General features: G+C 52.4%; 1 protein-coding gene and 1 long non-coding RNA gene across 2 annotated transcripts in view; one reads left to right on the top strand and one right to left on the bottom strand.

Moving 5' to 3' along the window:
* Nucleotides 1-3,756, bottom strand: part of PRKX (protein kinase cAMP-dependent X-linked catalytic subunit) — a 78,312-nt gene extending 74,556 nt beyond the window's left edge. The window contains exon 1 of the mRNA XM_036097816.2: nt 3,352-3,756. Within this exon, the coding sequence (XP_035953709.2) occupies nt 3,352-3,526 (175 nt within the window). The 5' untranslated portion in view covers nt 3,527-3,756. The remainder of the gene's footprint in view (nt 1-3,351) is intronic.
* Nucleotides 2,983-12,361, top strand: LOC118539333 (uncharacterized). Its single transcript, XR_004919122.2, has 3 exons — nt 2,983-3,385; nt 5,545-5,649; nt 11,546-12,361. It is a non-coding gene; the product is annotated as an uncharacterized LOC118539333 (long non-coding RNA).
* Nucleotides 12,362-15,115: the final 2,754 nt, after the last annotated feature.

The raw sequence follows: 15,115 nt of genomic DNA, 5'->3' as shown, positions 1-15,115 counted from the left end.
GAGAGAGCACCGTCTATAATTAGTCATTTGTGAAGGAAGGTGTCGTGGGTCTTAAGGGAAATGCAACTTGCCCAACGCATTCTGTGCAATAGTAAATAACAGGTGAGAGGCAGAAGCCACCAGTGTGTTGAGGGAATTAGTTCTGTCCTCGATTTGGGGGTGTTGGCTGCCAAATAACGGCACAAGATAAAACTGCACAGAACGGCAGCTCTAGCCCCCCCCACACACTCAGAGCAGAGCCTGCAAAAACCAAGGGGCACCGAACATGGTCTGTGACCTCTCGGCAGGATGGTACCGACACCGACGTCCTGGTTCTGACACTGTCACCAAGGATGTCGCCTCAGAGGGAAGCTCCGTGAAGGGTGCACAGGACGCTGGGCACGGATTCTGGAATGGCCCGGGAGTCTATAATTATCTCAAAACCTATTATTTTGTTTTAGCAGCACGTTGTCCGTCATCACGGGAATAAACCAAGCGTGGTCGTGTGGACCAGAAGTGCGGAGAACGGGCTTGCACACCATTTCCTGTCCGGGGAGCCGTCCGGTTGCTCCGAGCCTGTGTTTCTCAAGCTAGGAAATCACAGTTCAGCCCAGACACGCCCCGGTGTGGCTTCCCTGCTCTGAAAGATTTTGCAGCAACACTAAGCTGAGATTTCTTCCTAACTATCCGGATTTCTGGGCAATCGGTTGATCTAGAATGCTCACAGACGCCCAGTATGCAACTTTCCTCCTCCTTCTATCTCCAGGGGCCACCCCGGGGACTCGGCCGTCCCTTTGCAGCTGGGTCTTGAGCGGAGGGTCCCTCCCCGACAGGTGGGCTGTCTAAGAGCCACTGCGGGCGTGGCTAAATCGGGCAGAAGCCCAGGGGTCTTCACCGGCTCCGTCCTACCTGTGCTGAAATGCCCACATCACCACAAACCGTGGGTCTGCGACTGTGACTCAGCATGTCTGCCCCTCGGGAGCCTCCCCTCCGTGCCCAGCTCACAGGCAGAAGTGCGGAATGAAAACCACAAAAGCGCACCAGTGGGTGAGGGAAACAGCAAAACACACGGGTAGGACTGCGTGCAGCAAGGACGGAGCCCAGCGGCGTCCTTCCACCCTCACTCCTCCTGGAGATAGAAGGTTCCAAGACGCAGGTGCTGCTAAAGAAAAGCCGAGAGAGGTTCAGGGTGTTTGCATGTTGTGGGTTTGCTCCGCGTGTGGGTTGGATTCCCGTCAAGGAGAGCCGCATTGCTCGGCTGGAGAAGTGCATACAGGCGCCCTGGACCACGCGGGACCCACGGGTGCCTGGCCGGCACGGGGGACAGCGAGGAGGCCGGGTTCTAACTGCAGGGGCAGAGCTCAGCCTGGTCCCTCTCTGGGACCCACTGCACCTTAGGAAGTGACCTCCAGCTGGTGGGCACTGTGGCTCAGACACAGGATTGGGACGGCTTGGGGAAGGCTGGGGGTTCCTTAAGGCTTAGTCTCCGTCTCTTGCATACACACCTGGGTGTGTGTGTGTGTGTGTGTGTGTGTGTGTGTGTGTGTGTCTCTCTCACACACACACACACACACACACCTCTACACCCTGCTCTTGCAACAAGGTGAACATCCACAGTCTGGCTCTCCCGTAACAGCCCACAGGAAGTTATCCTTGGAGAACAAGCATCCTCTTCATCAAGAGGCAAAGACCAGTGGAAGAAGTCGCCCTCCCCTGCACGCCCCTCTCAGTCCCCAGAGGCGGTGGCATTCTATTTTTAAGGACAAGATGAGTGGCTGGCCACCCCATGCCCACTTGGTAGCGCCCACAGGGCCCCACGTGACTGCAGGCACCAGAATAGGTCACGGCGACAGCCCACCAGCCTGCCCACACCCTGCTGGCCACCCTGGCCTCCAGCCCTGGCACGTTTGACAATAGACCCATGTGTGTGCCCAAAAGAAATACAATTGGCGGTGCTGCGTGCCAAGGCACGGCGGGTCCTCTACCAACTTTCCATTGTTCACTCGCGTCTCCATCTACTCCCGGTGTCGCCGCACGGGCTGGGTTTCTGTCCCACCTTGCAGCCCTGCAAAACACTGCCTGCTTTTCCGTCAGCCCCAGCTTCCCAGGGGGAGGGAAGGAGAGAGGGACACATAGACAGACAGAAGGGAGAGGAGGAGGTTGACAGGGAGAGAGAGAAATGCACACAGAGGTAGAGAAGGTGCCCGCTACGCCTTCCTTCCCGCATCAGGTTCCCTGAAGACCCGTCCCTCCCAAGCACAGGGAGACCAGGAACCGAAAAGAGAAGTGTCCCTCTCTGCTGACGGTTGGTTACAATGCCAATCTGGCTGTGCCTGTCGGTCTGATTCAATCCTATGCGTGACCCTGAGCCCCCGCTTCCTGATTCCCTTCCCAGCTTCCTCCTTCCCAGAAGAGGGGCAGGGGACCCAGGAAAAGTCCCTCAACACCACAGCCTCTCGGTGACATGTGGCTTGTCCCCCGGCCCCATTTATCTCTCCGAAAAGCAACCCGTGTCCGACGCGCCCTGGGAGCAACAAAGAGTTGCTAAGAAGCCACAGCGGGTCGCACGGAGCACTCGAACCCCGCTCCGACCTGCGGTGGGGATTTTCTAGCCCAGTCAGGGCGGCCCCCTAATATCCCAGCGCCTTTCAGGATTCAGGCGTGATGGGGCGGGCGGGGGGAGACTGGAAACTATTTCTAGACGCCCAACTGCGACCACACTCAAACGGGAGAGGACAAAAGCAAATCCGTGTCTGATCAACAGTGCCGACTCAGATGCACGAGATGAAAAGCTCGCGCGGTGTCGGGCAAGGGTAATTCATCTGTCCCCCCCCCCCACTCCCGCCCCCGTTGCGCCCCAGGATACCTGTCCCCTCCAAGCCCCTGGTGAGGTCTAAAGTCTACGCGGGAGCATCGTGCCGCTGGGCAGAGGGAGGCTGGCCAGACAGAGTTCCGCAGGTGCCTCTGGGCCGCCGCTTCTGTCCCTAGGGGCCCCTGGCTGGGAGGGCGGGCCAGGTCCCTCGTATGAGGTGACCCCCAGGAAGTTTTGTGACGTCCGGTGGCACAGACACCGGGGGGACTGACGGGGGGGGAGGAGAGTTCTAAATAAGGAGACTCCTGGGGCGCGGGACTGAGCGCGGGCACTTGGGGAGGCTCGCGGGAGCTTGGGGGGGGGCCACCCTTCCAACTCTGGGAGCGCCCGGGCGTCCAGGGGCGCACGGCCAGCCCGCGCGGACGCCCTGAGCAGACGGGACCGGGCAGGGCGGCTCAGGGAGGCAGCCGGGCGACCGCACAGCGGCCCTTTGTCTGACGCCAGCGTCCCGGGCGGCGCCGAGGGACCCTGCGGGCCGGATGCCCGCGCGCCCTACTCACCCACGGTGGCCAGCGTGTCGAAGTCCTGCAGGCGGTAGGCTGGCGGCTCGGGCGACGGCGCCTCGGGGCTGGGGCAGAGCGCGGGCGCCCCGTCGGGGGTCTCCCCACGGCCCTCCTGAGCTTCGGGGTCCGTCGCGGCCGCCTTGGCCGCCTTGGCCAGCCCGGGCGCCTCCATGGGGGCGCGCTCCAGTCCGGGGCGCCGGGCCGGGCCGGGGAGCGCGGAGGTCCGGGCTTCCCGGGACGCAGCCTCGGAGGGCGGCGCGGCGGCGGCATCAGCGACGCCCAGCCATGCGCGTTGCCCGCCTCCCGGTCCGCGGCCCGGCGCGACTGGCGGAGCGGCGGGGACAATGGCGGGGCGCGGGGCGGCGCTCACTGCAGCAGTAGCAGTAGCAGCCGGTGGGAGTAGCCGGCGGCCTCGGGGGGCGGGCCCGGGGGCCCGGGCGGCGGCGGCGGGGGCGGCGGGGGCGGCGGCGCGGCCGGGGCGGGGGGCGCGGCCCGGGCTGGCGGCGGCGAGGCGGGGTCCCGGCCGCGGGCGCCCGGCTCCCTGTTCATTCCTCGTGGCCCGTGCCCGCCGCCTCCCGCGCCCGCGCTGCGTGCGCGCTGCTGGGGGGCCGGGCGGAAGCGGCCTGGGCGGGGCCCCGCGCTCTCCAGCCCGCCCCGGCGCCCGCCCGGGCTCGGCCCGCCGACCAGGGTGTCGCTGGGGCCCCCGCGCCCCGCCCCCGCCGCGCCCTGGGCCCGGATCCGAGAGGCCGGCGCGCGGGGGCGGGTTGGCGTGGGGGAGGTGGCCGCGCCCCGTGCCCCGCCGGGGGCGCCCCGGGGGTGGGGTCCCCAGCCCAGCCCAGCCCAGCCCAGCTCCCCCGGGGGCCGTGCGGGCAGGCCACCGCGCTCCTTGCGCCCCAGCCCGGAAGGGTGGGAGGCGGGGCGCGCTGCGCACGGGGAGGGCGTGGCTCCCACAAAAGTTAAAAAATCAAACTGAACCGCAGCTGAAGGCTGGTGGGACGCTCCGCAGGCTGCTGCTCGGTGCCGGCCCGTCCCCGAGGGCGGCCGCCGGGTCTAGCGAATAAAAACCCGGCCCGTGTCAGCTTCCTGGTTCCTCGGGGGGACCATGGTGATGCAAAATGCTTGCTAAGGGAGCAGGGGCGGCGGGGCGGGCGCGCGAGTGCGCCGGGCTCCCCCTTCCCTCCAGTTTCTGGGCACCTTCCTGCGAATCCATGACTATTTCCAAAGAACCATCTTTTAAACAAAAACAAGGAGACACAGGTTTAAGAGAGAGAACCCCCCCCAAAAAAAAAAAACAAAACGCCACGCGTGCCCCTGGATGGGTCGCTGTTTTAAACACACCTGGCACAATTTTGGAAAAGAAATGCAGGGCGCCCCAGATCCATTTGAATTTCAGATACCCAAGGAGAGTCCCACCCCCACCCCAACTCCCGCAGGGTAGGTCCCAGGCCGTATTTGGATATACTTTTGTACACAAGAGATGACTAGTGCGTATCTGAAACTGGAATGTAACTGGACATGCTCTCTTTTATCTGGCCACCCTGTCCCCGGGCATCCGGCTAAAACGCGGGGCCGGGACGGGCTGTTCCCAGCTGCGGCGTCGCGGACCACACTTTGAGCTTCCAAAGAGAGGACATACCGCCTCCCACCTCGTTTGGAGGCATCTCGGCCATTCCGCCCTTGGGCGGGGGGTGTCCTGGATTCGGGGAGGGGGCCGTATTTTTACAGACCCCAGGCCCCGTCTGCCTGGCTTGGCCAACTGGGAGGGGGCCACAGGAAATCAGATGCGGGCTCGGGGTGCGGCTTTCTGGCCCCTGGCTGTCTTTGCTTGTTGCCAAATCTTGAGCTGGAATGCAAAAAATGCGTGCCCTGAGCAGGCCGCGTGCACCGGATTGGAACAGGGAGGCGCTCGGGCCACGAGGCCCTCCTGAGCGATTGGGGGGACCCAGGGCTGTCCTCGGGGGCACGTCCCCGTCTCCCTTGCCACTCTGATGCTCTTAGGTAGCTAAGGTTAGTGGTCAAGGCTAGGTCAATTAGGGACATGCTTTTTCCTTCCGGGGGCACCCAGGCAGAAAAGGGTTAGGGACAAACTTTCAGAATTAAACTCTGGGTTGCAGAGTTGATGCGACTCCTTCCTCTCCGGCCCCTGAGACTGACCACATACCTACCTCTTCCTATAAATATCCCGGGCAGGTTTTGCAACACCTTGCTGTGCAAAGCAGCTTTCATCTGGAAGGATCATAAAAATTCTTCAGAAACCACAGCCTGTGACTCGCGAAACAACGCACAACAATCCCGGTATACGAATTCTTCATTTCGAATACATATGTATTTTGTGTATATGCATGCATATGTGTGTATATATTATACAAGCACATATATATGCATACGTACAAATATACATACAAACATATACAAATGTAGGTGCACATATATGTATGTGTGTGTATATGTGAGTATATAGATACTGAGTTAAAATTAAAAAGTATACTGTTACCTTCACAGGCTTTACAATGTATACATATTATATATTATATACATTATATTCTACTGTATTCTAGAATACGTCTTCTAAAATATTTTATTATCTATATTCTAAAAGAGTGCTTTCACAGACTTTACAACTTATATATACATAAAATGATATGTAGATTATATATTATGTTGTAACATAATATATTCTAATATATTTTATTATATATTTTAATATATTCTATTATAAGTTGTAACATGTATATCCTAAAAGACGTGTTCGGCTGCCTTCAGACTTTACAACTTATATATATATATTATTATTAGACATATATAGTATATTCTAACATTCTCTAATGTATATTCTAATATATTTTATTATAAATTCTAATATATATATTCTAAAAGACATGTTCAGCTGCCTTTGCGGACATTACAATTTATATTTATAAGCATATGTTTATATATGAAAAAATATAAGTATATATATTTTAAAGAGTTTCTTTATTTATGAAAGAGAGAGCACAAGCAGGGGGAGAAGCAGGATCCCCGCTGACCAGGGAGCCCCACACGGGGCTCGATCTCAAGACCCTGAGATCATGGGGCACCTGGGTGGCTCAGTTGGTTAAGCGACTGCCTTCGGCTCAGGTCATGATCCTGGAGTCCCGGGATCGAGTCCCGCATCGGGCTCCCTGCTCAGTGGGGAGTCTGCTTCTCCCTCTGACCCTCTTCCCTCTCGTGCTTTCTGTCTCTCATTCTCTCTCTCTCAAATAAATAAATAAAATCCTTTAAAAAAAAAAAAAAAAAAGACCCTGAGATCGTGACCTGAGCCGAAGGCAGACACTTTACGGGCTGAGCCCCCCGGGCACCCCTATATATTTTGAGTTAAATATATCCCTGTGTATTGTCCCTCAGTGAGATAAAAACATACTTTGGAAATATACATGGTGGGTTTCCATACTTTGTTAGAAGAGGCCTTCCCAGGGCTTCTGGAAAGCGATCCTTCAAACAATGGAGCAATGCATTGAATCTGGACTCAGCCAGGGATGGGAGTTTTTTTTTTAATCACTGGATGCCGGAAGATCTGTCCACTTAGGATTTGGTCTTTGGAGGCAGGCAGGCAGGCAGAAAATTCTGGTAGGTGTTTAGCTACAGGATTAGGGTTTCAGACTTCACTCCTTAGATCTCCCCATAATGCAGACAAAGCTCCCTACTGGGTGCCCCCTGTGTAGTAGAAATAGAACAGGGTGGTTTTCCGTGGTCAGTGTATTTGCTCCCAGTTTCTCAGACGAGCTGTTTCAAGGGCAGTTATCGGGGCTTGGGTGTTTTCGTTGACCACCGATGAACATTTTCTTAGCTAGGAGTGATTCCAAGATTGAGCAGCACGCGCTGTTCCCAGCTTTGCAGGCTTGTGGTTCTCATTTCTTCTTGGTCACGGGACGGCCCCGTGGGTTTAATGTGTTAGGGAATTCATGGTAACCTAGTTCGTGGGCTACGTTCTGTGACAATGCTGGGCAGTTGGGCCTTCGCGGATGGAGCCAGGCCAGTCGTGAGTAATCGGAGGTGATGAAACTTATTTTATAATTATATGTGTAGCCACACGAGTCCGTGCCTTGCTCCAGCGTGAGCCCCGCTGAGTCACCCCCATGCACAGCAGTGTGTCTGGGCACCAGGTGCCATATTTTCATGCAGATGGGATCCGGTTTCCAAACTGCTCCAACCTCACTTGTTTTAGAAATGCCCTGATCTCCCCCCCAAAAAAAGACCCCAATTAAAAAAAAAAAACCAACACGTGTTCAAACCAGGTGAAGCTGCCCTCGAAACGCCGTGCCCGGTGATGCAAAGGAAGTTTTCACCACGGAGACACCACACACAGCGCCCTGGGTGGGGAGGTCATAAATTCCAAATGGGCTCAGAACAATTAAGTCATGCCAGGGTAGAAACATGAGTCCTCAAATAATTGCAGACTGAAGTACGATCAATGAGTCATCAATCACTAAAATCAAGCAAAACCCTGAGGCTCCCTTGTCTCGCCAAGTTAAAGTTTTGAAAATCTGAACACATCCCGAGGCAGATGGACATGCTTATTTGTGCATGGAGCGCTGACTTCTAAAAATAATGCTTCCAAACATGCCTATTTACTCGGAGGCTTTTCTTGAGTGATTTCAAAGAAAACCATATAGGAAGCATTGATGGGGGTAGCATTTTCTGGGTCGGACGAGCCTATAATTAGACTTTGCTGAGTTTACTCTTCATCCAAGAGATGCCCGAGAGGTGGTGCTTCTCAGATGCTGGAGAGGTTTATGGGAAATCTAAGCTGTGATATTGAATGCACACGGTTGCATCACGCTTTGCAAAATGCAAACAAGTGCCCTGACCTTATCACTGGGGTCAGATAAGCTTTTCCACTCCTTTTGGCTCCTGGGGTAGCCTCTCAAGCTTTTAAGTAACTCAAGAGTCTGACAAAGTAACATGAGAAAAATTGTCTCAAATCGAGTTGTGTGTTTCTCCAGCCATCGTAAATGATATATACTAGTTACCAAACTGTTATCTGTTTGGGATTAAATGCTACTTAGATACTCACCTTGTACTGTCTTTAAAAATACCGGGAAGACGTCGCAAGAAGGGAAAAATAAATTCCAGGAATATCAGGTGTCCAGGGGAGATAAAATCAAAACAATAAAACTAGAAGAAAATCCCGGGGCCGGTTTTCAAATCCCCGTGTGGTCGTGGAGGGATGTTCTAAACTTGTCAGAAATAGAACCACGGGGGTAAATAGATGAACAGATCCCACTACCCAAAAATGTGAGAAAGTTACGGAAATATAAACAAAACTAAAATACATTGATGGGCAGTGTGCATGGTACATAAAGCCAAACTGATATCTGGTCAAAAAGGGCATTAATGCACTAATAAACGCCTGCCAAAAAGGCATACTGGGGGTCATTCACATAGGGAGGAAAAAATGTTGCTAATAAGTAACAAAGAAATGTATCAAAGAACAAAAGTGGCCACTGTTTTTTGTTTTTTTTTTAACCCAGCTAACATTAGGAAGATGAGCTACGGGCTCGCCTGGGTGGCTCAGTCATTTGGGCGTCTGCCTTGGGCTCAGGTCATGGTCCTGGGATCGAGTCCCACATCAGGGTCCCTGCTCAGCGGGGAGTCTGCTTCTCCCTCTACCCTTCCCCCCTGCTCGTGATCTCTCTTTCTCTCACTCAAATAAATAAATAAAATCTTAAAAAAAAAAGAAAGAAAGAAAGAAAGAAAGATGAGCTATTCCATGCAGACCAGAGAATTCTTAACACACATTTAGTGGTAATGTCCATTAGTGGAAGCCTTACAGTGTTAGAAGTGATCATACATTTCGGTCTCACTTTATGTCTGTGAATTTATTTTTCAAAATTAAATTTTGGAGAATATCGACGGCTTTGTGATCAAGATTAGCCATGGTTAGGGGCTGGATAGTGTCCCCCAAAATTTGCAAGTTGAAGCCCAAACCCCCAGGACCTTGGAATGGGACTGTATTGGGATATGGGGTCTTTAAAGAGGGGATTAAGGTAAAATGAGGTCAGTAGGGTGGATCCTGATCCCATAGGCTAGGGTCCTTATAAGAAGAGGGGATGAGGACACAGATCTGCACAGAGGGATGACCACGTGAGGACACAGGAAGAACACAGGGTCTACACGCCCAGGAGAGAGGCTTCAGGAGGAACCAGCCTCAGGCCTGCCTGGATCTCAGACTCCCAGCCTCAGCCCCGCCTGGATCTCAGACTCCCAGCCTCCAGCCCCGCCTGGATCTCAGACTCCCAGCCTCCAGCCCCACTTGGATCTCAGACTCCCAGCCTTGGCCCCACTTGGATCTCAGACTCCCAGCCTCGGCCTCTCCTGGATCTCAGACTCCCAGCATCCTGGATCTCAGACTCCCAACCTCCAAACCCATCTGGATCTCAGACTCCCAGCCTCAGCCCCTCCTGGATCTCAGACTCCCAGCCTCAGCCCCACCTGGATCTCAGACTCCCAGCCTCAGCACCCCCTGGATCTCAGACTCCCAGCCTCCAGTCCCCCCTGGATCTCAGACTCCCAGCCTCCAGCCCACCTGGATCTCAGACTCCCAGCCTCAGCCCCGCCTGGATCTCAGACTCCCAGCCTCCAGTCCCCCCCTGGATCTCAGACTCCCAGCCTCAGCCCCCCTGGATCTCAGACTCCCAGCCTCAGCACCCCCTGGATCTCAGACTCCCAGCCTCCAGTCCCCCCTGGATCTCAGACTCCCAGCCTCAGCCCCGCCTGGATCTCAGACTCCCAGCCTCCAGTCCCCCCTGGATCTCAGACTCCCAGCCTCCAGTCCCCCCTGGATCTCACACTCCCAGCCTCAGCCCCGCCTGGATCTCAGACTCCCAGCCTCAGCCCCCCTGGATCTCAGACTCCCAGCCTCCAGTCCCCCCTGGATCTCACACTCCCAGCCTCAGCCCCGCCGGGATCTCAGACTCCCAGCCTCAGCCCCCCTGGATCTCAGACTCCCAGCCTCCAGTCCCCCCTGGATCTCAGACTCCCAGCCTCCAGTCCCCCCTGGATCTCAGACCCCCAGCCTCCAGTCCCCCCTGGATCTCACACTCCCAGCCTCAGCCCCGCCTGGATCTCAGACTCCCAGCCTCAGCACCCCCTGGATCTCAGACTCCCAGCCTCCAGTCCCCCCTGGATCTCAGACTCCCAGCCTCCAGTCCCCCCTGGATCTCAGACTCCCAGCCTCCAGCCCCACCTGGATCTCAGACTCCCAGCCTCCAGTCCCCCCTGGATCTCAGACTCCCAGCCTCAGCACCCCCTGGATCTCAGACTCCCAGCCTCCAGTCCCCCCTGGATCTCAGACTCCCAGCCTCAGCCCCACCTGGATCTCACACTCCCAGCCTCAGCCCCGCCTGGATCTCAGACTCCCAGCCTCAGCACCCCCTGGATCTCAGACTCCCAGCCTCCAGTCCCCCCTGGATCTCACACTCCCAGCCTCAGCCCCGCCTGGATCTCAGACTCCCAGCCTCAGCACCCCCTGGATCTCAGACTCCCAGCCTCCAGTCCCCCCTGGATCTCAGACCCCCAGCCTCCAGTCCCCCCTGGATCTCACACTCCCAGCCTCAGCCCCGCCTGGATCTCAGACTCCCAGCCTCAGTCCCCCCTGGATCTCAGACTCCCAGCCTCCAGTCCCCCCTGGATCTCAGACCCCCAGCCTCCAGTCCCCCCTGGATCTCACAATCCCAGCCTCAGCCCCGCAAGGACCTCAGACTCCCAGGCTCAGCCCCGCAAGGACCTCAGACTCCCAGCCTCCAGCCCCTCCTGGATCTCAGACTCCCAGCCTCCAGGACTATCAGAGAATAAATGTGTGTCCTGTGAATACTCTTACAGTGACCCTAGCAAAGTAATACACCCATTATTCAAGGCAGTTTTTATGATAGAGAAAAACGTAGAAATACATTCAACATCCAGATAGAGGGGTGTGTCTACTTTTTTGATCGTGTGCGGAAATCTCTGCACTCATCGTAAATAGTAAAAAAAAAGGGGGGGGTGTTATGATTACATTTTAAGTAATATAGGCAGTAATCCAAGTGTTATCACAAACTCTGATCTTCATCATCTAACAAAATGACCTAACCAAAAAAAAAAAAAAAAAATTGATAGGAAAATGCCAAAAAGTTGTGTGTGGATTCTGAGAATCTTTATACTTTTTATTTTTCAGTGTTTCATACATTTTCTTGTAATGAGGAAGCCGACTTCAGAGCACAAGAAATGATTTCCTAGGAGATACGAATGGAGAGGTTTGGAAACCGGTTTCCGTGACGCGACAGATTGGATTGAGAGTTCTGTCAGGTCTTGCTAGAAAGCTGGTGGTTGTGCATTTAATCTTCATTTCCAGGACGGAGGAACGAGAACATCTACGGGGTCTTATCTGCGAACCACATAGTTGTCAATGAGTCATCGGTATTTATCGTGGCAAGACTTGTAAGGAGGAAACTTGAGGAGTCGTGAAGCATGAGCGAGGGAGGTGTGAGCGAAGGCAGAGTCATGCCCTGACCTTGGAGGAAAGAGCCTGGTGAGTAAGATTCCTCGGGAATGGGTCAGCATCAGCCCACCAAAGCGCACGTCGCAGCCTGACCCTGCGAGGCGAATGGTTGATGTGCGAGAGCCCGCGTGAGAGCCGGGATTCCAGAATGCTGAGAAAAGAGACTTCTCATCACATGGCAACTCGGTTTTCCTGTGATAAAGCCCGGACTTTAAAAAATAGTTTGGTATTGCAGCAGAAAAGACCTCGAGAGGTGCATTTCTCTGGAGTCCAGAGCGCACCTGCCATCTGCATGTGGTGGAGAGAGCACGGCTTACCCAGGAAACGTTATGCCGACAACTGGATGGCGATTTAAAGTTTCTAAAAAGGAGGATTCCCTCTTGGCTCCTTCATGCCAGAATCAATTCTCCACGTGTCAAGATGCGTGTGTAAAAATCAAATCGTGGAGTATGAAATGAAATACAGACTTTAAAAGGGTAACAATAAAAAACGTATAATAACTGCATTTATAAAATATATATATATAATTTAGGGGTGCCTGGGTGGCTCAGTCGTTAAGCGTCTGCCTTCGGCTCAGGTCACGGTCCCAGGGTCCTGGGATCGAGCCCCGCATCGGGCTCCCTGCTCGGCGGGAAGCCTGCTTCTCCTTCTCCCACTCCCCCTGCTTGTGTTCCCTCTCTCGCTGTGTCTCTCTCTGTCAAATAAATAAATAAAATCTTTAAATATATATATATATATATATATATATATACATCATTTGGGGGCAGGGAAAATTTTCTAAGAAACCATGAAACCATAAAGGAAAGGCATATTTGTGTTTCTATTGTCTAGGAAAAATATATACACGTTTTTATATAGACATATGTGTATCTCTATACAAAATATATATGTTACAATATAATATATATGTATACATAGTAGACAAATATATATAAACATATATACAAATATCAACCTAAGTGTGTATAAACATATATACATATATATACAAACTTAAATATCTATTAAGCCACACGCTTGTGCATATTTGTGTGTGTATATATATATATTGATGTGTGCATTTATAATCATTTAAAGCATGCAAAATTTACAAGTACATAAGCTAATTTTAAAGGCAGATGTTAGCGTGCAAAATATCTATGTGGCCTCTGTGCCCTGGATCTTGATAGTCGTGTAGGGGCTGGGGCTCCTATTTCTGCTACCTTGGAGGGTTGTCATCAGGGGCTTGAGTCTGTGCCCCAGCCGGTCCTCGGGTCTGGGCCAACCCCTGAGAAAAGTATCTCAGCCTCTCCCAATGGAGGAAGGCGGCTTAGCTCAAAGCTGGGTGTCCAGTGCCCCCACATGATGGGCACCGTACACAGCACCCCACGTCGGTTGGCTTTCCAGGCCACGGTCACTGCAGGACTCCAAAAGTGAGAGGGTCAGTGCCGGCAAAGGTTATGGAGGATTATCAGGAAGTGACCGTCACGATGGTCACATGCACCTGCTCGTCTGGGTGTGTTTGGGGAAATGTGCCCTGGTCTGTGAAGGCATTTGGGGAAGACGGCTCATTGCAGCAGAGTTTGAAACAGCCAAGGCTGGTAAAGACCGTACCAAGTGCCAGGCACTCCCGATGTGGGCATTTCGATGAAACAGGGATAAGCAGACCCACATCCCCATCTCCTGGGCTCAGATCCCACTGGGGAGCGAAGGACAATGAGCATTACAGGTTGTTGAGAGGACGTGACGTGCTGGCTGGAAAAACAGAAATAGCAAAGTGGGAGGGCCGGAGGGAGGGGGTGCGTGTGGAATGCAGTAATTATCTGTTTTCACTCTATACATATAATTACATGGGTATAAGTATACGTTAATATTTCATACCTTACCGTATACATATATGTGCGGAGATGTAGGATGATTTACATATAGATAGGGGCGCGACTGTGCTTATCTAGTAGGGCTTGCACAGGGGGTGGGATTTGAACAATGACCTGAAGGAGGGTCGGAGCCAGGGAGTGCGTGTCAGGGGAAGGGACAGGGACAGCGTGGTCTGAGTGTAGCAGGCCCAGCTGCAGAGGGGAGGGCCCTAGCAGCCCTTATGATGAGTTTGCCCCTTCCTCCAGGTAGGGTTGCCAGATTGAGCAAATAAAAATGCAGGATGAGGGCGCCTGGGTGGCTCAGTTGGTTAAGCGACTGTCTTCGGCTCAGGTCACGATCCTGGGATCGAGTCCCGCATCAGGCTCCCTGCTCAGCAGGGAGTCTGCTTCTCCCTCTGACCCTCCTCCCTCTCATGCTCTCTGTCTCTCATTGTCTCTCTCGCAAATAAATAAAATCTTAAAAAAAAAAAAAAATTAAAAAAAAAAAAATGCAGGATGAGGGGCGCCCGGCTGGCTCGGTCAGTGGAGCATGAAACTCTTAATCACTGGGCTGTGACTTCCAGCCCCACGCTGGGTGTAGAGATTACTGATTACTTAAAAATAAAATCTTTAAAAAAAATGCAGGATGCCCAGTGAAATTTGAATTTCAGATAAACAATGTCTGTGTATATATACATACACAGATATATATATATAATATATACACAGATATATATATATATAATACATATATCCATAAAATATATGGGTAGTATATATGTATAAATTTAATATATATATTATATATATTAGTATAAAATATGTCCCCGTGTAATATTTGAAACATACTTAGGCTGGGACTCCTGGGTGGCTCAGTTGGTTAAGCGTCTGCCTTCGGCTCAGGTCATGATCCCAGGGTCCTGGGATCGAATCCCACATCAGCCTCCTTGCTCAGCAGGGAGCCTGCTTCTCCCTCTCCCTCTGCTTGTGCTCTCTCTGTCAAATAAATAAAATCTTTAAAAAAAAAAGAAACATACTTAGGCTAAATGCCAAAATGAATTTGAATTTCAGATAAACAATGTATATATAAATATATATAATATATAATATATGTATAGTGTATATGTACATATTTAATATATACATATTAGTATAAAATATGTATATATGCTAGTATAAAATATGTCCCCCATGTAATATTTGGAACATGCTTAAGATAAACGCCAAGATGAATTTCAAATAAACAATGTATATATATATAACATACATATAGTATATATGTGTATATATTTAATATATACATATTAGTATAAAATATGTATATATGCTAGTATAAAATATGTCCCCCATGTAATATTTGGAACATGCTTAAGATAAACGCCAAGATGAATTTCAAATAAACAATGTATAT

This window comes from Halichoerus grypus, chromosome X (genome assembly GCF_964656455.1).
Source record: "Halichoerus grypus chromosome X, mHalGry1.hap1.1, whole genome shotgun sequence".
NCBI classification, from domain to species: domain Eukaryota; kingdom Metazoa; phylum Chordata; class Mammalia; order Carnivora; family Phocidae; genus Halichoerus; species Halichoerus grypus.
This window is presented reverse-complemented; position numbering and strand designations above follow the sequence as displayed.